This window comes from Elgaria multicarinata, chromosome 16 (genome assembly GCF_023053635.1).
Source record: "Elgaria multicarinata webbii isolate HBS135686 ecotype San Diego chromosome 16, rElgMul1.1.pri, whole genome shotgun sequence".
Taxonomy (NCBI): domain Eukaryota; kingdom Metazoa; phylum Chordata; class Lepidosauria; order Squamata; family Anguidae; genus Elgaria; species Elgaria multicarinata.
The window spans coordinates 1,869,602-1,894,681 of record NC_086186.1 but is presented as its reverse complement, the minus strand read 5'-3'; the positions used below and the strand labels follow the sequence as shown (position 1 = coordinate 1,894,681).

At 41.8% G+C, this 25,080-nt stretch overlaps 2 protein-coding genes across 13 annotated transcripts in view; one reads left to right on the top strand and one right to left on the bottom strand.

The window, feature by feature from the left end:
- The window catches only part of TMEM266 (transmembrane protein 266), a 56,105-nt gene extending 54,276 nt beyond the window's left edge, over positions 1-1,829 (bottom strand). The window contains exon 1 of the mRNA XM_063142530.1: positions 1,754-1,829. Within this exon, the coding sequence (XP_062998600.1) occupies positions 1,754-1,788 (35 nt within the window). The 5' untranslated portion in view covers positions 1,789-1,829. The remainder of the gene's footprint in view (positions 1-1,753) is intronic.
- NRG4 (neuregulin 4) overlaps positions 1-25,080 on the top strand; it is a 64,383-nt gene that overhangs the window by 2,993 nt on the left and 36,310 nt on the right. For 4 of the 12 annotated variants that reach the window (XM_063142546.1, XM_063142541.1, XM_063142535.1 and 1 more), the window contains exon 2: positions 22,552-24,520. The exons of 6 other annotated variants lie outside the window; for them this stretch is intronic. The gene's annotated coding sequence lies outside the window, so the exon portion shown is untranslated. The remainder of the gene's footprint in view (positions 1-22,551; positions 24,521-25,080) is intronic. 2 more of the 12 variants (XM_063142543.1, XM_063142537.1) reach the window with 1 other exon arrangement.

The window sequence follows — 25,080 nt, the reverse complement described above, 5'->3', positions numbered from 1 at the left end:
TCTGTTCGATGGCTTTTAGTCAATTGATGACATTGCTTTTGTTTCCATTTCATCATCATCATCATTATATTATTATTATTATTTTACTGTTCCCTGTATTGTTTTTAGTATGTTGTAACCTGCCTTTAAGCTTTGCTGGACTAGAAATGAGGGTAAAAAATCCAATAAAACAATAACTCGTTTTATTTAAAATGTATGGAACTTGTTTTGGCTATCCCTAACCCCAAAGTGGAATACAATTAAAAAGTAAAATAAGGTCATCAAAATAACAAAAATAATAATAATACAGACAGCAAAGACAGTTGAGCCAAATAAAAAGAAGACAACACCCAAGAGGCACAGAAATGTTAATCCAAATTTTAACATTTAGAAGAATAAGATATCAAGTTGTAGGTTTAGTTGTTACTTATGAATTAGAAACATACACACTCTAAGAATAAAAATCACTTCATTTCTTCACTTTCCGTTATGCACATTATAAATTTATCTAAAAGACTATTAGAGGAGGGGAAGCGTTAAGAAATACAAGCCATTTACCAAAAAACCACCCCAATCTGACCTGCACGAAACTCCAGGTGAGAGGTCAAATAGGAACCCCCAAGGCTTCTGGTCACAAGAGAATTAATCAATTAATATGATTATAAGGCTAAGGGCTAATTGAAACATTAATGCAAGGGTGTGTCCTTTTGTTTCCACCATGGGTTGGTGAAAAGACATTTGCATCTGTGGGAGGAAAAACATTTGGCAAGCGTGCCATCTGGAAGTGCCATTGATTTTGGGAAGCACATTTACACAGTCTTTTCAGACACCCGAAAATACCTTTCTTATTTCTGCAACAAAGATACAATATCCTGCCTGCTATAATGTATGAAGTGGCTCTAAGTAGGCAGCTTCCATGTAGCCAGGCTCTGTGGAGAATCCGCGTGGGCCCTACCTGAAGCGCTTAGTTATACTGGGCGGCAGCAGGCCCAATCACCACTGCTGCTTTGAGATTCCTGGCTCACACGTTCATGGGAGATGTGAAATGAAATTCTCGGGGTCAACGGAAGCTGTCTTATACCAGGTCAGACTATTTGTCTATCCAGTCTTGTACTGTCTACTCTGACTGGCAGTAGCTCTCTGGCTGGGGTCTTTCCCATCACCTACAACTGCATCTTTCTTAAATTGGAGCTTCTGGGACTGTCTAAATACAAAGCATGCACGCTACAACTGAGCTACAGTTACTCTATCTCCTTTGGATAAATATTAAAAAGGGCAGTAATAAACACCTTACATAAAAGTTAATAAATACTTTGAGAGATGACTAAAGAGAGGAACATTAACATGGTCTTTCAGCTGTCAGAGACCATGTTAAGAGCCATCAAAACTTATTTATTTATTTATTTATTTATTTATTACATTTATATACCACCCCATAGCCAAAGCTCTCTGGGCAGTTTACAAAACATCAAGATGAATTAGCAGATGGCCCTGCTAAGAATGATGAATTAGGTTTAATCCCTACTCAGACCCCAAAACTGAGATTATGATAGTAAATTGACCCTAACCTGAGAATTTCATAGAAGCAGAATCTTTGTTCCCCTTTTCTCAGATTTTCACAACTCTTTGCCACACACGGTACAGTCAAAGGGATGCTTTAGATATTGCAACCAAAGTAAACCAGAGCTCCAGGAAATGACCTCAAGTAAAAGCAAACCCCGGCATCACTGGCCCCAGTAAACCCAACTCCGTTAAGGCGCATAGATTACCATACCTTTGCACCATAGTGGTAACCTTGGCTTCAGGCATCTCACCTAATGCTGCAGAGAGATTCCATTAGTCATAGGATACATCCGCCATCTATTGATCTAAAGTGGAACACTTTTGAAGTCCATTATGCCTTTGTGAAATACCATGCTGCTCTTTTAATTTACTAGTGGAGTAGATTTCCAGTGGTAAACAATGCCCCTTTCACACCTGGAGGGAGAAAAGAAAATTCCATCAGAATAGCAATTAGCATGCATCCGCTGAACGTTTTTGAAAATGTGCATGGAAATTTGGGGAAACTCTTTTACTTACACACACACACACACACACACACACACACACACACGGGACAGGAAACTTCAGGTCAAGTACTAGCACAGCATTTTCAATCCTCAGGAGAAAACATTAGCAGAACTAGTAATAACATTTCATGCGAGGGTATATTCAAAAGTTCTTGATCCCACTCTGTCCCCAAATAGTCAGATTTCTATATTTAATTTAAAATACAGCACCATGTACATTGATGGTGCTATATAAATAAATAATAATAATAATAATAACAAAAAGAGAAAAAAGGAGTTTTCCCACTAAGGTTCACTGTCCCATGATTTAGGCTCAGGAAAAAACAAGAGGGGGATGGACGAATGGATAAGAACACTGACCTATCTAATATAATTGTTGAAAGGACTACAACAACGTATATGAAACACTTTGAACACACTGAAGTGCTACATAAATGCTAAATATTATTAAACATTATAAAGAGGCATACAAGAGTGAATTTTTAGAGTGGAGTTTATTTCAATAGCTACACAGAGCCAACTTATACATTCAGGAAAAGCAAGTAGTACTTGAATGCTTCCCCACATCAACACATTCCAAAACAGACCTCAAGCTTCCGAAAAAAAGATGTTTGCAGCAGTTTTTGAGTTATGACCAGACTAAAGTATCCCCCACCATCCACCAACCACAACAGGGAACTCAAATCCAATAATAGGAAGCAAAAGCTTTGCATTAAAAGCCACTCTGCTGAAAATGAAATTTGCTGGTTCCAAGAAATAGCTAACTCCCATCATCGTCATTAACACTATGGGCATCCTTCCAGAAAGGATGTGTTTAATCTGTATGAATTTGAAGCTCAAAATGTATATCTTAAGGGCCAATTGCATAACAGCACAAGGTCATCCTATTAATATGAAGTACAACAATCTTCTCGCAAATGTGACTCTCTGCAATTTAGCCCTCCATTGACAAATATTCTTGATGCTTAAGGCTGTGCGTTTGCAAACAGCTACAGTTACTTCATCTTGGTGCCCCATATGGTACAGCTTTTGCCAGTCTAGACCAAGTAATTAATCAAAATGTGGCATTCCAACTCTTGCCTTGTGCTTTAGAAGATCTCAGTGACTTACTGCACAACACTGGAGAAGCAATTCCAATCCGACTTAGGGTTTAGATTGAACCCTTAAATAAGAGATTTGACCACATCATGCTTGCTCCAATACCAGTGCTTTTTTCCTCAAGAAAAAACCCAACAACAATGAAAAACAGGGACGCTGTTTGCTTTCACAATGTCAGTTGGAAGGTAAAACAACACCTGGGTTTTCTTGCCTCCTGACATGATTTCTGGGACAGCGATGATCACTGGTTCCAAGCACCGTTCTGCCTCTCACTGAGGCCCTCAGTTGGGTAGAGAACTGCTACCTCATTCCAGACTTCTGTGAAACTAGGACACCCCCCACAGGAAGCTTTTCATGCATCACTAAAACACAAACATTTTTTCAAGGCATGTCTATTTATTTCATGTGTTTTCATACCACTTCTTCTCTAGAAACTTTCTAAAATAGCTTAGAATAAAAACTGACTCTACAAAAATTAAAACTAATATCAGACACATGAAGTCCAGAACTCAGGAAATGAGCTCACTTTTAGTATATAGAATGAGCCTAAGACCTATAATTTTGCTAAAAATTATTTTCTACTAAGCAACTGAAAGGGGGAAAAGAGTTTACAAAATAACTTTTAAAAACTCACCTTTATTGGTAAGATTTGCCTGAATTGAGTTTTGGAGGTCTATTGATTTTCTATTTCTCCATGCAGAACTAAAATATTAAAATTAAGCTATTGATTTTCAGCATTGCTTGAGTATATGGAATGGGTTTTGCTAATTGGGGCATGATGGAGTTTTCACAAATTAAGTTGTAAAAACCTGATCATGCCCCAATTAGCAAAGTCTAACTGGAGTTAATTGACTCGTTAGTTATTTGGGTAATGTCTAAAGCGAAGTAATGAAGCTAGAGGAAACAATATTTTTTGAAAGCACAGAAAATAGCAGGCTCTGTGCAAACTAAATCAATATTTTGTTGCAAGAACAGGGTTTCTATTCTCTTACAAGATAGGTAAAATATGAAGAAACACTTATTTTTTTAAAAAATCCTCTGCTCATTATTTAGCACACACATTACAGGGGGGGTAAATACAAGGCTGAGGTTCAAGTTGCCTCGTGTAAGATCTTTGTTGAATAAAAAACTGGGAACCAGGTACAACCTTCAAATTTGTGGAAAATCTTGACAGAAAACTTATAGTTTATCCCCATTCTCCCCCAGTCAGATAATCCTTGAACTCCTAGGGCTGAGTGAAGAATGCCCTCCCAGTTTTGCAGCTTCAGCTACAAGATTTCAGCAGCAGAAGTGGTCAAACCATACTCCCCTGCCCTCCTTGCTTTAACACAAATGTTTTCACACTGCTTTAACCTGCGCAGATCTGCTCCAATGAGCCGTCATGTTTCCCCCACAATGCCTTGGTTGGAATGCAGCTTCGGAGGCAATGAATGACCCGGCAAGCCAGCATTCAGGCTGAATATTGGTTGGTTGTGGGTTGTCATTGAACAGTGGGTTGTTGATACTGTAGGTTGTTGTGTGTAAACCCAGCCAAACTAACAAACCATGGTTTGTTAACCACAAATAATCCACAGCTCCCAAACCAAAAATAAACCATTGGTTCTCTTCATGGGTTGTTCACAGTTAACATACGATGGTTTGTTAGCACGGCTGGGTTCACACAACACAACAATCCACAATTCAACAACCCACAGTTCAACGACAACCCACACTCAAGCAGTACTCTGACTTGTGTTTTGTGAATCCAGCCATTGTTGTTGGACGGTGGTGGGCATCCACTTTTTATTATTTATTATTTGTATATATTTGTAACATTTATATACCACTGAATGTAATAGAATCTCTCAGCAGTTCACAACATTACAAACATGATATTAAAACACAGCATTAAAACATTTCCATCTACAATAAAGGACCCTAAAATGGAGCCGTAAAATGGAGTGGTCCATTTATCCAACAAAGCCTCTAGAATGACATTACATCATGATGTGACATCATTGCAACTGACACACTGTGGGAGAACATGATAGCCCAGCTGGTGGCGGCTCATTATAGCTGCTCCACACTACCTGAAGCAGTGGGGGAACTTCGTGTTAAAGCAAGACATGAGAGGAAAAGATACTTCTTCCACCGTCACTTTTAGTTGTAAATATTCCACCCTTCAAAATTCTTTCTCCTGCCCACCAAGAAAAAAATCATTTTTCTCCTCCCCTTTCAGCTCCAATGTACATGCACACACCCCCCCCAAGAAACGTTTGGATCAATGCTAGCCAAAAGTAGCAAGCCAACACGTACAACATACAGCAACCATTTCCTGAAAATCAGTGGAGAAAGACAAACCAGTTTCATGTTATGGTGGCCATTCCCTGGTTATTTAATTCAGGAATTATGGGGATGAGTGCTCGTTGTTCTTGCTTTTAATCAATCCAACAATTGCATGTGGTTTGTTGCTGGGTTAACTCTGGGTTGTTTAACCTAGAAACAACACAGAGTTACCAGGTTCACATGTCATGAAAACAACCCAGTTCCTGGGCTTTTAATTATAAACAGAAATGAGGAATGCACACCTCACGTGCTCTGCTCATCCTGCTCAATTGGCACCACGATGACTGAACTGGCTCGAAATGGTGCTTGAGGCATGTTTTGAATGGTTTTAGACTTGTACTTACACAGAGAAACATTATGTGTGAACATGCAAATTGTGGATACAGCCGATCATGACTCCTGTAACAGCAGTGCCTAGAGAACGTGCCACACAACTGCGTAGCCTATTTCTCTAATGAATGAGAAGTGAACATAATAATGAATGAGGACTACTCAGGACTGTTTGGGTGTAGGAGATGAGTTCTGTGTGAAATCATCAAGTATATATTTTTTTGTCTTTACTTTATTCGATGCATATTTATAGGACTGCTCTTTATATCCTAGCTATCTCTTTTATCCCAGATTAATTTTTGGTAGTGTTCTTACAGGCAGTAACCTTAGAATTACCACTTGACCCTTTCAAATAGTCAGTGAAAAAGTAGACATAATCCCTTCCTTTAATGTCAATGTTTTTTTCTCCCTTGGAAGGCTCAGTTCTCTCATTCATATTGCTATTCCTATTTTGCTCACACCTCTACAAGTGGAGGGGGAAATTTTGCCCATTGAATTAATAAAACTTATTAATGGTAAGTTCAAGGCAAAGAAAATTACGTATTTATTCATGCATCATTTATTTATCTAATTAATCAAACTTACATACCACTCGGTAACCAAAGTTCTTTGACTGGCTCACCAAAAAATAATAAATCAAAACAGTAAAATTCACAACAAACCAAAAACTGAATATGACAAATATTAAAAACGAAGTTCTCCAATTCAAAATATCAGTCAAAAGCTTTCTGAAATAACAAAGGGAATAGACCAAGCAACCACCACTGAGGATGGAGTTCCATGATGAAAAAGCTACTACTGAAAAAGGGCAGTTGAGCCTCCTTGGATTAACTCAAGAAATTGTGCGGTGGGTGGGATGGGGTGGGAGGAGAGAGGAATATATAAAACAAGATAATCCTTCAGAACAGCAGGTCCTCCATTGTCTGAAAGAATTTTAACCTTAAAAATCATTTTAAGTTAAAAAAAAATCAAATAGACTTTGAACCGAACCCATAAACAGACAGGTAACCAATGTAGATATTTTAGAATGGTATTATGTGATCCATGCGGACTGCGCTATTCAAGAATCTGGCCACAGCATCTGGGACCAACTGAAGTTTCCAAATGGTCATGAAGACCACAGATCACTAAAATGTGCTCCAATTTATTATTTATATCTAGAGTGGTTTTTTAAAAAACTGGAGTGTATAAGACAGCTCACAACATTAAAGAAAAGCCCTACAATTAAAAAATTAAAAACAATCAAAAGAAATAAAAAATGTATTGGTGGGGGAAGTGAAGAAGATAAAGGATCACAAGAAGCTGAAATACATAATTTCTAAATGCTTTAATCCTATTTAGAGTTAAGTCCAAGCTTCGAAGCCAGATCTTGCTGAAGGAGAGGTTGCTGCAGGTGCATCATCCATGCTGGAGCTGCAGTCCTGGCCAGAACTCCTACCTGGGAATCCAAGGGAACTCCTAAGCTGTAGGCCTTGTCTAGAAGAGCACAAACCTGTCTTGAGAAGGCCATTCATCTCCTACCCCATTACCTACCCTCATCCACCCCATTACCATCACTAAGCCATTTAAAGAACACTTTGAGACTGAAGAACAGGACTCAAACATATGAAATTACTGATTCCAGGCAATTTAGATATGGCTCTACATAAGAAAAGGGCAACTAAAATAATTAAGGGGCTGGAGCATTTAAGGTTATAACAAATGGGATTGTTTAGCTCGGAAAAAAGGAGGCTAAGGGGAGACATGATAGAGGTGTACAAAATTATGCATTGTATGGAGAATGTGGAGAAGGAGACATTTTTCTCCCTCTCTCAAAATACTAGAACCATTAGTGAGAGATTCAGGATGAATAAAAGGAAGGACTTCTTCACACAGCACACAGTTAAATTATGGAATTTACTACCACAAGATGTAGTGATGGCCACCAATTTGGATGGCTTTAAAAGGGGGGTTGGATAAATTCCTGGAGGAGAAGGCTACCAATGGCTTCTAGTCCTGATGATTATGTGCTACCTCCAGTATCCGAGGCAGTAAGCCTATGTGCAACAGTTGCTGGAGAACATGGGTGTGTGTGTGTGGTGTTGCACTATGTCATGCCTTGTTGGACCCTGGCTGATGGCTGGTTGGCCGCTGTGTGAACAGAGTGCTGGACTTGATGGACCCTCTTATGTTCTTAATTACCATATGGAATTTATTGTCAAATGATATTGTCAAATGATAAAGTTCTAGCATGATTTTTTTAAATTTTAGTGATTAGGCAAACTCATGGAGGGTACATCTATCCATGGAAATCAACCATAATAGATAAAATGGAATCTCTATGTTGAGTGGCAATATATTTCCAATAATCAAATCTGGGGACAAACAACGGGGATGGCATATTTCCCAGGGGTATCTCAAAGTTGGAAACAGAATACTGGACTAGATCTACCATTTTTATGTTGTGATTTCCCGGGCCTTAATTCTCCCTGTTACCAACACAGGATTGCCTTGCTAAACTACATGATTTGCATTCAGTTCTCAGCTGAATTCCAGAACAATCTGATTAACTGCTCCCATTTTTAGCCTATTATTAGTACACTTTGATCTTCTATCTGAAGAAACTGTACCAGAAGTGTTATATCCTACAAGTCTCATTACCTTGGAGATTGGAATTATGATCACAGTTACTAGGGAATGGTCCCAGAGGAGGGCAAGATGCTTGGAGGAGAAGCTGTCCATACACAAACAAGCCATAGCCTCCGATACTTTAGAAGAAATTAATCCTTATCCCAGTTTTGCTTTTACAAGCTAATGAAATTGGGACTATGTTAGATGACATTTTAAAACCATGTTTGCACAAGGACTTCCACTGCATAAGCAAAAGGAAGCAGTACACCAAAACACAAGATACATCATGTTAAACTTCCTCAGTGTGGACTGGGCCATGCTTGGTGCCATCTCTGGGATTTCTTGTCTGACTGCTGGAGGTGAGGGAGAAATTAATGGGCAGCACAAACAAATTAATTACCTGGGTAATGGACACAGGGCAATGGACACAGTAATTAATGCATCAGAAGCCTGCCTAAGAGTGTGTGTCGGGGTGGGTGGGAAGAATGCCGGCACGTTCTTAGGCCCAGTTCAGACATAACAAGAAACCATGGCTTTCTGCTACATCAGGGGTGGGCAACAGATAAGATCAGCAGCTATTGGTAGATCACTGGAGGATTTGCAGTAGATGTACATTTGATTCTGCCCTTCTACTTTAAATAAATAACAATAAAAAGCTCCCTCCTACTAAATTAGGTTACTAGAAGCTGGTCTGTAGTAACTAAATTGTAGTTCTGAATTTGTATATGCAGGTAATCCTAGCATATGGTTTATGAGATGCACTAATTAACTGACTATATCCCTAACCTGCCATTTTGCATCTGGCTCCATTTGGTGGATGTCTGCATTCTAGTAAAAACCAAAGCAGGTCTCATAAGCCTGCATCAACTCTGGATTCACATGCTTCCTGTTTCCCCCTCTCCCTTCCTCCCATTTACAATCACAAGGAGACCGAAACTTTCTCTTCTGGTTTTAAACAAGCCAACAAAGTTCACTATGGTGTCTGAACTCAGGGAACCATAGTTTGTTTAAATTCTAGATAGTAGAATAAACCAGGATTTTAGATCGTGGTCTGTTCTTACAAACTAGAGTTTAAACAAGCCACATTACCTACATTATGACAGGTCATCAGTCCTGAATTGATAAAACTTCTAAATCTGAGCTGAGTCAGGAGATGAGCTGTGGTCTTTTCATAAATCTGATGGATGAGATGATTACTTATCCTATTCCATCAATCAAACCATCTCTAGAGGTCTCATCGCTTCAAATATTCATATGAAGCCACCTGAAATCTGCTTTTTAAAAGGATTTATAATTCCATCCCTCTCCCTAGCCAAATACCCATAACCCACCAAATCCGTACTTAAAACGTCTGACAGACTTTTAGTTCAGTACAAGTAGACAAGAATGCAGCACATATAGCATAATAATACACGCAGCCTGTGGCCATTGACAATTTCCTTGAATGTGTCACATTCCATCCAGCTCTTACATAGCAGTCATAGAACAAGACATTTAAAGTCCAAATATGCCATGTGGAAATATTTCAAATGTAGCCTTTAATGAAAACACGGCTGCCACTTGCTTGACAGACACCAATCAGTCAAGCCCCAATCAAGATGTTACTAGCACTTCAGAAAGTCTGCAACATGTCAAATGATAGTGAGTTGTCTTTTGACCCTGGGAGAGATGGCTGTGTTGTATGATTAAAGGTTTAGAAGCACCATCTACTCCTGACAAATGTTGTTCACTCACCCATAAAAGCTAATAGCCAAACGCTGCATTTCAGCTAGGGAATTACATTATTTAAACACTTACGCAAACCAGCACAGTAGGCATCTGTTAGGGATACCTTGGGTACAGATCTCCTGACAAGGGCTGTTCGTTGCCTGTGCCAACTGTACTTAGAGTTGGTTCAGATGCCATGTTCCTGATCCCCATGCCCAACCAAAGCAAAGTACAGAGAGCTTTAATGCATGCAATCTTTATGAAGCTATAGCAGGCTTGGTCCTACCTGGAAATCCACACACACCAAATCAGAAACCCTACTGAATCGCAGAAGGGAAGTGGCAGGCTATGGTATTAAGTGAGGAAGGGAAAACATTCCACATATAGTCACACAGACCCTAATATTTTGAATTCCCTTATTCAACGGCTCAGTACTGGCATATAGAGTAGGGTCTAGAGCTGCACCGTGACATAATTAAGCTGCTGAAGGAAAAATGCCCCACTTTTGTAGGAATGTTTCCACATCCTCTCCGGGATCCCTTCTGCCCAAGGGACCATGTCAGAAGCTCTTAGGTGAACTATGCCATTTGCAATGAGAATACAATATGACTACAGGTTATGACTCTAAGCACTATTTGCTCTTTTGAAAAGTCTAGAATAAAGAACCTTTCAAACACATACTCCACTCACTGTTCATTTCTATTAAAAATCTCTGAATAAAATAATCAGCTAGGGTTCAATTTGTTTTCCCATGGGAAACCAACATCTAACTATCCTTTTACAATATTATGTACTAATTACACATAAGCAAGATGCATACACCTCAACACCATGCAGATTTTCATTTAAAAAAGAAACGAAAAGAAGTTTGGAAAAGACATACATGTTATATCACACTTTGAACACAATGTGTTCATTTACTAGGGGACAGAAATCATGATACAGGCTCTTTGGCAGAGAGAAATAGTGACTATCTTACACCCAGAATTCATACCCTGCATCTTTCATTATGGTGATGCATTTGAAATACAGGCCTATGGGTATTTTAGATGGTTTTAAGTACCAATAGGTCTGTCTATACATCGTGGCAACAGAATCACTGACTCTCAAACCAGATGAGGTCGGAGCTGGGGAAAAAACACTCAGGTACCTAGTTGTCTGGTCTCAATGTTGTCTCTTAAGAATCTGAAAAATATTTTCTGCTCTGTGCAGAGATGGTGACTACAGATGTGATGGCACTTGCAACTGGAAACATGCTTCTAGCCTTGGTCTGCATCTTAAACCATGACTAGAAAAGCATATTTAGGTTTTATATGAAAGCATCAAACTTTCTGTGACAGTATGTTGGTTTATGAACTAAAGTACCCTGAATCATCTAAACTGTTTTAAAATTCAGATGTTGCAGCAAATGAACCCAAATTTTAAATTTAGGCAAAATGAAGAACTATAGGTATATATTTGCCTGGTAACTGCTATAGGCTGTTAGTTCTTATGACTACCCTTTCTTAGCACAAAAGTTGCAATAATGAACACATGAACTCTTTGGGAAATGTCATTTTACATATTTATATATGTAGCTACAAAGCAAAAAGAGAAAGAGAACAGGCCCCGCCCTGCAAAGGTTACAGTTTAATCCAATCACAGCAGTGCAACACCTAGAAACAGGGGCAGATTTTCATTGTGATAAGACTAGCCAAGCATTAAGTAGATATTCTGTCTAATTAAATTAATCAAACATCAAATATTGAATTGCCTCCATACATATAAGAACAGCCAAGCTGGATCGGACCAAGATCCATCTAGTCCAGCATTCTGTTCACACAGTGGCCAAAGAACTGCCCATGAGAAATCCACAAGCAGGACGTGAGTGCAAACAGCACCCTCCCACCCATGTTCCCCAGCAACCGATACACATAGGCATACAGCTAATGATCATGGAAGCAGCATACAGCCATCGATAGCTTTATCCTTCAATGAGTTTGTCCAATCCCCTTTTAAACCCAACCAAATTGGTGGCCATCACTACACACTCTTCAGTATCAAGCATCATCCCTACACCACCAGTTGAAAATAGTCCCATAAGCAAAGCAGGTATGTCCCCAATGCCTGGCAAGAGACTATTTTCTTGTTTTACAGCAAGAGGAATGCTGGCAGGCATTTCTGCAGAATGGTGCGTGTGTCTAGCAATCTCTCGTCTCCAACCTGCAACGCTGACTCTCCATCTCAGCACAAGACATAGTCTAGCACCATTTTGAAAAAGCACAGTCAGCCTCCTACAGAGGGAGCGTACTAAATTCCATTACTACTGGGCAGAATTTGGTTTATGGTTGTCATTAGCAACTAGTATTTGTGGACCCAGGTGAAAGTAGTTTTTATACAGACTTTGAAAGAAAACAAGGAGAGGGGGAGAGGAAAAATATAGTTCTTCTTACATCACCTTCCACAATAGCATTTTCTGGAAATAGAATTCAGTTGGCACTTTTGATAACACATTACGCAGAAAAGGCTTCAAGTCACACCCTCACAGCTCTATATTAGCTTTGCACTATTAACAAGAATAAAACTTCTTTGGAAGCCAGAAGAGTCATCCATAAAACTAATAGGAAGGTGTCATAGTTTGCAATGCAGTGGCCAGTTGATGACCAAGGCAGAGAAGAAGGAGGCATTTAACAGCAGCATCATATGTTGTTGTTTATTCGTTCAGTTGCTTCCGACTCTTCGTGACTTCATGGACCAGCCCACGCCAGAGCTTTCTGTACAATACATTTAGGCAGAACAGAAACACTGCAGATTTTGGACACACTGAGCAATCCTCTACACCAGCCTTTCCCAACTTGCTGCCCTCCAAACAGGTTGGACTACAGGTCCCATCATTCCCAGTCACAAATGGCCCTGATTGCTAGGGATTACAGGAGTTATAGTCCAACACCCCTGGAGGGCACCAGGTTGGGGAAGACCTCTTACTTATTTATTAAATTTATATACCGCCCCATAGCCGAAGCTCTCTGGGTGGTTTACAAGAGTAAAAAACAGTGAACATTAAAAAGTATACAAAATTTAGAACCATCAAAAACAGAAAAACAACAGTATAAAAACAACGGTATCCATTTGAAGGTTAACAAATGTTGGGAAAGACTTTAAGGTGAATGCACCATGCTCTACCATACAAATTCTGAACCAGAAAGGCACATTTTGTTACTGCCAAAATTAAGCAAATTAAACATAGATTTATTTACAAAGTATGTTCTGATTTTAATATTCATTTTAGCTTAATATTTTCAGGCAAGAACAGACAAATGGAAGGGAGTAGAACAGAAGTGAGGAAGGGAATAGGTAGTAGAGAAAAGCAAGGAGATGGATCAATATTACCAAGCAAGATTAGAAAATTGGGAAATGTAGGTGGAGGAATTATTGTAACAGACTGATGCCAGTCTTTCCAGGAGAAGGGACATCCTAGAGATATTTACTCAGTCTTAGAGATATGGGATCAATCTAGATTGTAAGCCTATGTGGCAGGGCCTTGCTATTTACTGTTTTACTCTGTACAGCACCATGTACATTGATGGTGCTATATAAATAATAATAATAATAATAATAATAATAATAATAATAATATAACTGAATCTGAAGTCAGTGGTAGCTATAAATGTACATGGCATTGCCTGTTGACTGCAATCATCCAAAAAAATCACACCCAACTTTGAAGAAAATACCTTCAGGTACACAGTATTAGAACAACCCTCCCGTTCATAAAAGCGCAAAACTCTCTTACTGTATCTCATTCATACCTTGAGAACAAGTTACAATTACAGTGTTTCCTGTCTCTCAGATTTGTCAGCAAGGACTCATTTGTCAATGTTTAAGAGATGGATGACATAAGCAGTAGCTTTAGGTTATCGCCATCTAAAAATGAACTTTAAGGGGCAAACTTTGAAACTGGCAAGTTCTCTTTTAAATTGTAAGCCATTATTCGAAGTTGTAAACCACCTTGAGTCCATTGGCAGAAAGGTGGTATACATGTGTAATAAATAAATGGTCACAGTATTGCATAGGCTGCATTCTGTAGGCTCCTTATACAATAACCTAGCAACCAGTTAGAATTTGCTTCAATGTTGTTTCATAGTGCTGTTTAATACTTATTCAGTGCCTCCACTATGCTAGATGCAAACCCTGAAGGTGAATGGGGCTGTGACTGCAGATATAGCTCTGCCCATTTCACGCAAAAACATTTATCATGCAGAAACATTCACCATGCATGTAGAAAAAACAGTAACCTCCTTCTTGCTGCATCTATGACAATGGGGTTCCCCCTGCTTGAAAGGATCCTGACAGAGGAACAAAATACATTCTGCCCAGTTTTCCTTTTTTTCTTCTTCCAGCCAACTCACAGCCTTAAGGATGGTGCAAGCTACAAATCAAAGTTTTAAAAATGAATAAGGGTAGCGTCACATGTTACAAGATTGACCTCTCAACCAATTTGCATGTACCCACTATAGTTCAGGTTCAAAGCTCTCTCATTGCTAATTAAAAAGATGTCAGGTAGGTGAGCTGACTTCTACCTGAGCTGCATGAGAGTTGCTGCCTGTCAGAGTAGACATTACTCTGGTTCGTATGATCAAAACAACCCACAATGGCTTATTTAAGCCATGGTTAGCTGCGGGGCAAGATTTGAATGTTCAACACCCAACCCCAGCTTGTCTTGTCATGTGAACCCAGGCAGCAGGGGCTGTGCAATAGCTAAACAACCCTCACATAACCCAAGGACTGCTACCCAGGTTCCCACATACAAGCTGCAGCTGGGCAATGAATATTCAAAATGGCCCCCTGCATGCGCCAGCGTGTGCTGCAACCCGCCATGGCTTAAATAAGGCCGTAGCTAGACCTAAGGTTTATCCCAGGATTGTCCTGGGGTCAAACCTGTTCATCTAAGTGCCACACAGGGCAACCAGTGCTCAGCAGGGACAAACCCAGGATGATCCTGGGATAAACCTTAGGTCTAGCTATGGTGGTCTATGGTGGTCTGTTAGATCATGCAAACTGGCCCAGCATCATACTCATAGATGGTGCACTACCGTCAGATAGGGCTACAACCAACATTATGCAAGTAGACTTTCCTTCCTCCTTGCAGTTCCCTGCATCTCTTCAAGTTTACTCTGAATGGTCTCCCTACTCTCCAGAACAGATTTGGGAAGGAGGGGGAGTTCACTGGCAGAAGGCCACCACTGGATACAATCAATAGGCAGCACAGACTGTTTCCTGCTCTCAAGGAGTTTACAATCTAATCTGGATAGTGGGGAGGAAAGTACATGGGCAAATACAGCTGGGAAAGTGGGCATGGTTAAAACTGAGAATTAAGAGGATATGCCAAAGTCCACATAGAAAAGACAGGTTTTGGGGATGGATCTGAATAATGGGGTGAACAAACCAATGGTATATGATTATATTTTTCCATTTCTATACCATGCAATAGCCAAAGCTCTCTGAGTGGTTTACAAAGATTAAACCTTAAAAGCACAATATAAAACGTACTATAAAAACCATTTAAAACCTTCAACAATAAAAAAATCCCAGGACCAGTTAAAACCTTATGTCAAATGCCTGGGATTAGAGTTTAAGGTAGCTTTGTACACTCAATTTCTTAAGATGTGAAACAGTCTTCGCACACCTGTAGATTCCCTGCCTTTAAAAATGAACATAAGATAAGGCTATTGATTTGTACCCGCAACCATGTAGGAACGTAAGAAGCTATCTTACATTACTTTAAACTATTTGTCCATTTAACCCAATATTGTCTGCTCTGACTGGTAGTGGCTTTCCAGAGCGTAAGGCAGAGATCTTTCCCTTCATCTGCCCATAAACCTTCAACTGGTGGCTCCAGGGATTGAACCTACAACCTTTCCCATACAAAGTATGTGCTCTATTACTGAACTATGATTCTTCCACATGGGCTCATATGTTATGAATGCTTGGTTATAAACATTCCTGCTACAATTTGGTGGTACTCAGTATTTTTCCAAGTCCTGCAGTTCTGTCGAATATGGTATGGCCTAAAATTTATTTTAGAAATTACTTGCATATGCATTAACACAGAACCCTCTTCTTATAGCATACACAACAGAAAGAGGCAAAAAACATTAATTGTAGAGAGAGAACATAATACCCAAAGTAGATATATTTTTGTTGCTTTCCTAAGCAGTTATTTGGAAGTAAACTCAGTTGAAATCAATGGAACTTATTTTCAAGTAACCAAACATGAGATCAGACTGTTATTTAGAAGTACATACCATTAAAACCAATGGGATTTTCAATTTTTAAATAAATGCCCAACATAAAAAATGTTGTAATGCAAGCCTTTCACAGCCATACAGGGAACTCTGTTGAAGGGAGGATATAAATACCAACAATAAATACATTTCACCTTTAGCACTGTGACTGAGAGGGACGTGCTTTTTTGCACTGTGGCCATAGCTAGACCTAAGGTTTATCCCTGGATCGTCCAGGGGTCAAACCTGTTCATCTAGGTGACACACAGGGGATCCAGTGCTCAGGCAGGGGCGGATGATCCCAGGATAAACCTTAGGTCTAGCTGTGGCCTGAGGCATCTCATGTTATTAAGTTCACATACTCATTAAGGACTACTCTTTACTCAGATAAAGTTACATGTGAAGATCTATTCTAGGAGTAAAGCGCTAACAAATATAATAATGCAGTAACCTGCAAGCAGAAAATGCCTGGTGGGAATATTTTTCTTATTCAGAGGGGTTTGCTAATTGGGAGGTCACTACCGCATGTTTAATTTAGATGGAAGCATCCTAGAACTACCATCTCACAATCGTGATGGCATTTCTTTATCAGTGAATCTGCAACTACTCTCCCAAGCGATAACTTAAATCATATTGTTGAAAGTAGGTAAGAGCAAATTTTAAGACATCTTACTGCATAATGAAATAAGTGAAACAGAACTGCTGACAAGACCAATCTATAATTAACTCTTCCAAGAGCCAAAGATCTAGTCATCTTGCAGCTAAACACTTGCTCACAGCAAGGAACTTACTAGACCCAGAGCCCAAGCCAACTTTTCACACAGAGTTGGTTCGCATGTCATGGCAGCAATTACTGGGTAGTTTAATCCAGGAATTGCAGGTATGAGCAGAATGCACTTGTCATTTTCACTTTTAATTCACAACCCAGGAACATCCCAGAGTTTCCAGGTCAGCACGTCATGAAACAAACCAGAAATGGGGGCATTCCTGGGTTCTTAATTAAAAGCAGAAACAGTGAAGGCTTACACCCGCCACTCGTCCCCCACAATTCCTGGGTTAAAAACTCAGAAATTGCTGCTGTAGCATGCAAACTAGTTTATAGATAATGAAGATAGGCAGATACATTTGTTGTACTTATCTGAGAACATGATGTTGAAAAAACATATACCTAGGATGTTCAAAAGGTAGCAGTTTGGGCTCATAAGCAGTATCCACTTAAATGTATGCGGGTCAAAAGAGGAATTCTGTTTAGTCACAGAAGAGTGCAAAAAGGCTATCTTCTGATGCATCTCCAAATTCACCCTTACTCTAGTGTGGTTTTTAAGTCAGCTTGTATTATATAAACCAGAGAGGTGAGGACTTATAATTGAACGAATGCCTTGATAATGAGGAAGAAATATGCCATTATGAATTTGGCTTTTGTAAACTAGTAGGCTGTCATTACTAATGTAGTCCAAAGTATTGTTGACACAATACTTTTTGCTATTTGTAACATTAAACGTGAAGACATGATTTCAAAGCCACCTACAATGCCACAAAAAAAGATGAAAATAAAGATGTGAGCTCCCATTCACTTTGACAGAGCTCTGTAACCAAAGCCCATGTGCAACAAGTGCATAGCAATGCATATTTATTGCACAGCTAGTTGTGCAGAAATGTCCCTAGTCATGCACTTTTAAATAATAATAATAATAATGTTTCACCCCAAAATAACCCCAAAGATTTTAATTTACACTCATGACATTAATAAAAACTCTCTTCCAGATTTCATGGACACAGTTTGGGAAAATGAGTGAATTACCATTTGCAGTTATTAAGTTCAAGGGTGAAGCCTTCCAAAGCATCACTTTCCCTCTCCTGTAGAATCTTGCTGTTTATCTCCCCCCCCTGCTTTTTACAAGCTCTGAGAGAAAGTGACTATGATCATAACAATTTACAGACTCTTGACAGTCTTTGAAGTATCACTTATTTAACAAGTCAACAAAATCTTCCTTAAATGCAAAGGTTTCCACACACACAAACCAGCCATAAAAGCATCCAAGCTTTGATATGAACACCACAGTGAATTTCAAAATGTAATCGATCTACCATCCATTGGATCCTTCCCATACCTTTAGAGGAAAATTAGCCCATTAATCCTCACTAGACCAGAGCCAACAAGCACGCTGTTTTTACAGTGACAAAGCAAAAGATTGCTTGCAATATAAGCAACTCAATGAACTTGACAGACAGCAAATCCAGCTTTCTATTTCAAGAGTGTTCTGAAGGCAGAGAAAAGCTACGGAAATCTCCAGGCACAGGGAGGGCTGCCCAGGCAGGCAGCACCCTTGGCCAAAGGGCACCTCCCCTTCCCTTTGCGGGTCAATAAGCGGTCCACAGAGCCTGTCCTCTTCCTGTTCCCTGCTGGGGCGATGTTTGCAATCTGGTACCGAGAAGGAGAGATGATGGAGGAGGAGGAGGAGGAGCAGTCTCCCTTGGGGCAAAGCCATGAAACATCCCTTTTCCTCCCAGGCAAAGCGAGGGGAAGCTTTGGAGAAACCCCAGGAGCTCGCTACCACCGCGGCGGTGGCCCTGGCATGGGACGCCCTGCTCTGCTCGCCGCGCGGGAGCAGCCGGCACCTTTCTGGACCAGATGACAGGCAGGTTCGCTGCCCTCGGCTTTACCTCTGCAGCTTTACCTCTGAATGGGTCCGAACTGGAGGAGCAGCAGCAGGAGAGGAGAGAGGCGTGCAGCTCCTTGCCACCAAGCAACACCCCATCTCCCCAGCCTTTAGAGGAAGAGGGGCAACGGGGGGGTCCCCCTCTGGCCGTGCAGCCCCCAACAGATACACACACACACACACACACACACACACACACACACGCAGAAGGGAAACTGCCAGACCTCTGGCTGAGAACTCCCCTCCCCCCTAATGCAACTCCTTCATGCAGAAGATGCCCCCCCCGGCCAGCTTTTCTCTCTTTTCTTTAAAGGGGGGAGATATGCCCTGCTCCTCAGCAGAGGACGTCCCCCTCGCCCCCACCCGCCTCCTCCGCCGCCGCTCCTCTGCAGTGGGGGATGCCTCGCTCCTTGGCACAGCGGACCCCGCTGCCCAGCCTCGGAACAGGCAAGCCTTGCTCCTGGCCAGAGGGACTCCCCTCCCCTTCACACACACGGCGGGGGTGGGGGTGGGTGCTGCGCCGAGGCGAGGCTTGGCTTCCACACACTTCCCCCCTTTTTTTTCTTTTGCAGGGGGCTCGGGAGTGCAACAGGGCTCGGGGGACCCCAGCGCCTCCCATTGCAGCAGGGGAGCACGTGCGCCTCTGCGGAGGCCGGGGGGGTGGAGGGGGGCGAGCGGTGCCTACCTGCCTGCCAGCTGCCTGCCCAGGATCCTCGCAAGCGCTCCTCCCCCGCTCTGCTGCAAGAGCCGCCGCCGCCGCGGCCGCCGCGGATCAGGCTTAACATGGCTGGCGCGCGCACGCGCTCTCCCCTTTCAGGTCCGGGGTTCCAGCGCGCCCCCGTCAGGACGCGCGCGCGCGCGCTCCCTGCCCTCCTCCCCACTTATTTCTACCCCCCCCGCCTCCACTTCTCACGCGTACGCGCGCACCCCCCCCCCCGGTCCCCTTCAACAACGTGAGCGCAAACACGGGCTCGCGCTTCTTTTCTCTCTCTCAGGCGGGCAGGGGCGCGGGCTCCGCTGCTTCATCGCCGCCGCCGCCACCACCATCCTCCTCGGCTGCTCCACCATCCTCCTCTCCTCCTCCCTCCTCCCAGGTCGCCTTGGAAACAAACCCGCTGCAGCGGGGCTGAGCGAGGGCGCGCGAGCGCGGCGCCCGAGGATCACGTGGCGGGGCCGCGGGAACCAATGGAGGCGGCGGATCGAGGGGTTTGTAGTAATAGTACGGGTGGGGGAGGGGGGCGATGCGCGAAAGAGAGAGGGAGAGAGAGGGAGGCCGCGGGGGGGAGGGGCTGCTGAGGTGGAAAGATTGGCGGTTGCTGCTGAGGCAAAGCCTGGCTGGGGCCCGGGAGGGGCCTTCTTCTCCCCTCAGGCTGAGAGGATGGGAAGTACCTGGGGGGGGAGGGAGGGGGGCTCTTTGTTTATTTCTGAGGGGTTTTGTTTATTTGTTTCACTTAGAACATTTATACCCCGCTGTATCGTTGCAGTCACAACACTCAGGGCGGCTTAAAATAACATTTTATTAAAAACCACCACCACCGCCCAAATAAAAACATAAACGAAATGCTATAAAAATAACAACAACACTTTCAGGGGGAGGAAAAGAGACAAGAGGAAGCGGGCAGAACATGAGCCTGAGCCTGAGCCTGAGCGCTCGGAATATGACACGAAATGCAATAAATGCAGCGAAGACAAGTCACAAGTTTCCACAGGAGAACCAGAGCTAAGAGGCTGACAGAATATTAAAACACCAACTTAAAGCAGCCTGGTAAATAAAAAATAAATAAGTGTTTCTCACCTGGCACCAAAGAGAGAATAAAAGCAGAGCTGGTCCAGCCTCTCTGGAAAGCTAGTTCCACAGGTGAGGTGCGCCACAACCGAGAAGGCCCCGCTGTCCCCCATCATTGCTCAAGGCTTTCTAGGTAAAAAAACCAACACTTTGAATCGTGTTCCGAAATGGACTGGTAGCCATCATAGAGGGTTCAAACCAGGTGTAATAAGTTTCATATGGTTGCCGAGGTCTCAAGGCTCCATTCTAGGCACGCTTACCTGAGAGTAAAGCCCCATTGAAATCTGTGGGGTTTATTTCTATTTAGGCATGTATAAGAGTGTACTGACAGGCATTGGGGGACTTTGGCCCCCAAGGGTTAGGTTGGCATTATGTTCATAATTTGTATGGACAGCTCATATTTTGTAAGTTCTCTCCATAATAAGTAGGGGATATAAATAATAAGAAAATAATAAATATATATAACTTTTAAAGTAGCAATTTCATTATGGACTGAGATTGTTCGTGTGTGTGTGTCTGACAAAGGAGGAGGCCAAAACACTTTGGTCTCCTCCAGTTTGGTTTAAATGGTCTTAAACGGTCATTTGCTTATTTTATATACTGTGGGTGGGGTCAGTCCTGACTTTTGTTTCAAAAATACGCATCTTAGGGGGCAGAGGTAGGATTGACTAGATGATGGAACCAGATAGAACTGGGCTGCATGAAGGGATCAGATATGCAACGGACGCTGTCGTTATACTTTGGTCAGCAACAAAATCTGAGCTTAGTGAAAATGTGATAGCTGTTGAGTCTGTTGCATATTGGTGCATTCTCTAATAACCCAGATCAGGGTCCCCAATTTTGGGGGGCTGTGGGCACATTTGGGAATTTGAGTAACAAAATGGTGCCCACAGAAGATGTGGCTAGTCACATAGGGGTGTGGCTAGTCAAAAGCAAGCTAAAGAGGGGAAAGGGAGACAAATAGTGATGGCAGAGGCTGGAGACATAGCAAGGCAAATGACTAGAGGGGAGAGAACGAGCAAAGACAGAAGCTAGAAAGGGAGAGAAAGAAGATTGCCCTAACATTTTGCAAGGTTTTTCTTAAAACAATTTCTTTGAAGGAGCAGGGAGGGGAGAGCTTTGTGGGCACCTTTGGAGGTCCCCCTGAGTACCATGGTGTTTGTGGGCGCCATGTTGGAGACCCCTGACCTAGTTCCACAGGGGTCCTATTGCACCTATCATGTTATGAGGGGGGATGCTCCCCTGAGCCTAAAGCTGAAATCCTAACTTCTGAATAATAATAATGATGATGATGATGATGATAATAATTTATTTTATTTCTTACCCTCCTCTCCCTCTGGATCACATTTAGGATCAAGCTTTAAGAATTAACTGTTATTTTCTCACTCAGATATTAGCAGCATTGTATCAAGGTATTTTAGACGTCAGCATGACAGTTGCTGCCATTAGGGATGGGTTAGACAAAATGAAGAGGGAGATTATGATGCGGGATGCCTTCATTTATTTTTTAACATGGCGTTCTCTCTTGCAGAGCAACTTCTTGTTGTAATTGGCTCTGTTTCCTTCAAATTACATGCAGGCCTGAAAGTATAACCAGCATATCACTACTACACATGGGGCATATTGTCAAAACTCTTTGGGGGAGGTAGGGGTGAAAGATAAAAGCTTTAAAAACACATTCTTCAATACAAAAATGTTGCCTGTTTGTTCCTCTATCACACTAGGCGGATTACATAACCACACAGAGAGAGCAGCTGCAAGATTAAATGACAGAGATTAGAGATTACGTTGATTCAGCAGATTGTCTTGTGGATGTTTGAAAAAGATTACACCATGGGAGTAAAGAATACCCATTTCCACAGGCTGAGCGCCAAGCTAAGTAGAACAAATTAACTGAATACAACATTTCATTAAAAAATAAAAATTAAGAATGGTGATAGTTTGATAAAATTAATTGTTAACATTTCCTTGATATATGCCTACTGTATCTGAGGGAATTAAAGTGTTTTTGCGAAAACATTCTACAAATCCTAGCATTCCCCAGCCAGCAAGCTTGCCGTGCTGTCTGGGAAATGCTGGAAGTTATAGGATTTTTCTTCTTCTTCTTCTTCAGTCAAAACATGCATAGGGCTGCACACTTCGTTTGGTTGTATGTTGTTCCATAGTTAACGTTTGCCAGATATAATGCATTCTAATGATAACGAATGGAAGGAGCAGAGAGTTGGCTGATGAAGGGAGAAGCAGGTACTGGGGTACGGGATGGATGGTTTTGAGGGGAATCTCCCAAAGAGGGGGAGGCATAATATTTAGGGTTGGATCTAGGCATAAGCAGGTGATTTGGCCACACACACACACACCACAGGGCTAACTGTTATCTTGACCCTGTTGGGGGGGGGGGAGAAGGAGCTGTGGGTCTGCCTCTCCATTGGGCGATGAGAGGGGGGAGCAGGGCCTTCCCACCAGCTTGAACAGTCTCCTTAATTTCTTTTTCTTTTCTTCCTCTTCCCTCCCCATCCCCTTTTCCTTGTGTTTCATGTCTTTTTTAGAATGCAAGCCTGAGGGCAGGGACAGTCTGCTTTACTGATCAATTGTAAGCCACTCCGAGCCTTTTGGGCTGAGGTGCAGGATAAAAATACTCTTAAATAATAAATATAATCATGCTTAGGGTAGACCTATTGAAATTAATGGGGCATAAGTGAATCATGACTTGATTTCAATGGGTTTACTCTAAGCATCACTATCTCTGAATGCAACACTTATTCTTTTAGAGGATTTATATTCTGCTCTCCAATCACATGATGCTCAAGGCACCTTACATTAGATCATGCATTAGATTCGCGGTGTGCTTCCCTTCAGCTTTACAGTCACAAGACAACTGTATGCTCTTTCTGGGAGGGAGGAGGCCAGGGAGGCCAGGCTGATCTCCCTCTTGCCATGATGAGGTTCTTGGGAAGCAAAGGGCACAAATTCCCATTGTCCGTTGGTCCCCTGGCCAATGGTCAGAGCGTGCTTCCCTTCCGCTGTCGTGTTGAGGAGGGAGAAGCCACAAGAAACACTGGAACAGTGCTGTGACTCTTAGATGTGTAAAAATGTTAATCTATGGCCCATCGACTTAGGAACATTCACTGCCCTTGATACATTTAATGTATATGGGAATGCTTCTGAAAACTCTTTAGGGAGTTCCCCGAGTACTGTACATGTGAGTTTATACATCTGTCGACTAATTTTCAGATTCCAGTATGAAATCAGGCATTCAGAAATAATGAGACAGCTGTTCTCAGTTGCACTCATGCAGCCCGACTGAATCCAGCTGGTTTTCATGAGGGAGTTTGTTTAGTCTGTTATAAGCACAAGAGTGTCCAGGATGCTCATCAACTGCTGGAAACCTACAGTGATGGCCAAAATGTACAAGACAATATGAACTGTTTTGGTTTGTGTTAAGGAGAAAAGGAACCTATTCTCTATATTAGCTTTAGTTCTTCTCCTCTCCAAAATATGGCCATGCTCTCTCTATCCAATACTATTTTTCTTATTTCTAGTGCACAATTAGCATTTCAATCATTATCCTGTTCAGTTTCATGGTTCCTGGCAGACAACACTGCATTAATCTATTTCCTTCTTATTTGTTTCCCTAACAGTGATAAAATCTACACATTCAATTAGAGTTGCAATCCTGTGCTCACTTACTTGAAAGTAAGTCCCATTGAACTTGGGGCGTGGGGCATTTACAAGCAAACATGTTTAAACATTTGTGTTCCTGTCTAGGTCTGCACATCTGCTTACACCTGTGCAAGCTTTTTGACAGCAAAAGTTAAGCAAGACAGACTTAGGCCTTAGCTAGACCTAAGGTTTATCCCGGGATCGTCCCAGGGTCATCCCTGTTCATGTAAATGACACACAGGGGATCCCAGGAACAGGCAGGGATAACCCCAAGATGATCCCAGGAGAAACCTTAGGTCTAGCTAAGGCCTTAGTTCATGATGGAGCATTCAGCATAGCGCTTGCAGTTAAATCTGCCTAAGAAAAGCCACATATGGGCAGGACATCATATAGTCTTACATACCTAGGGAACTGCTCATTCTATGACATCCGGACATATTCTACACTGATGTGCCTAACGCATGCTAAGCACTTAATGATTCACATGTTTAGTTTATTAACTACTTACTGTTTTAATATTTTGAATACTTAATTAAGGCAAAATATTGTAAACTAAGTAAGCAAATATGCATGGTTGGCATATAATATTCAAA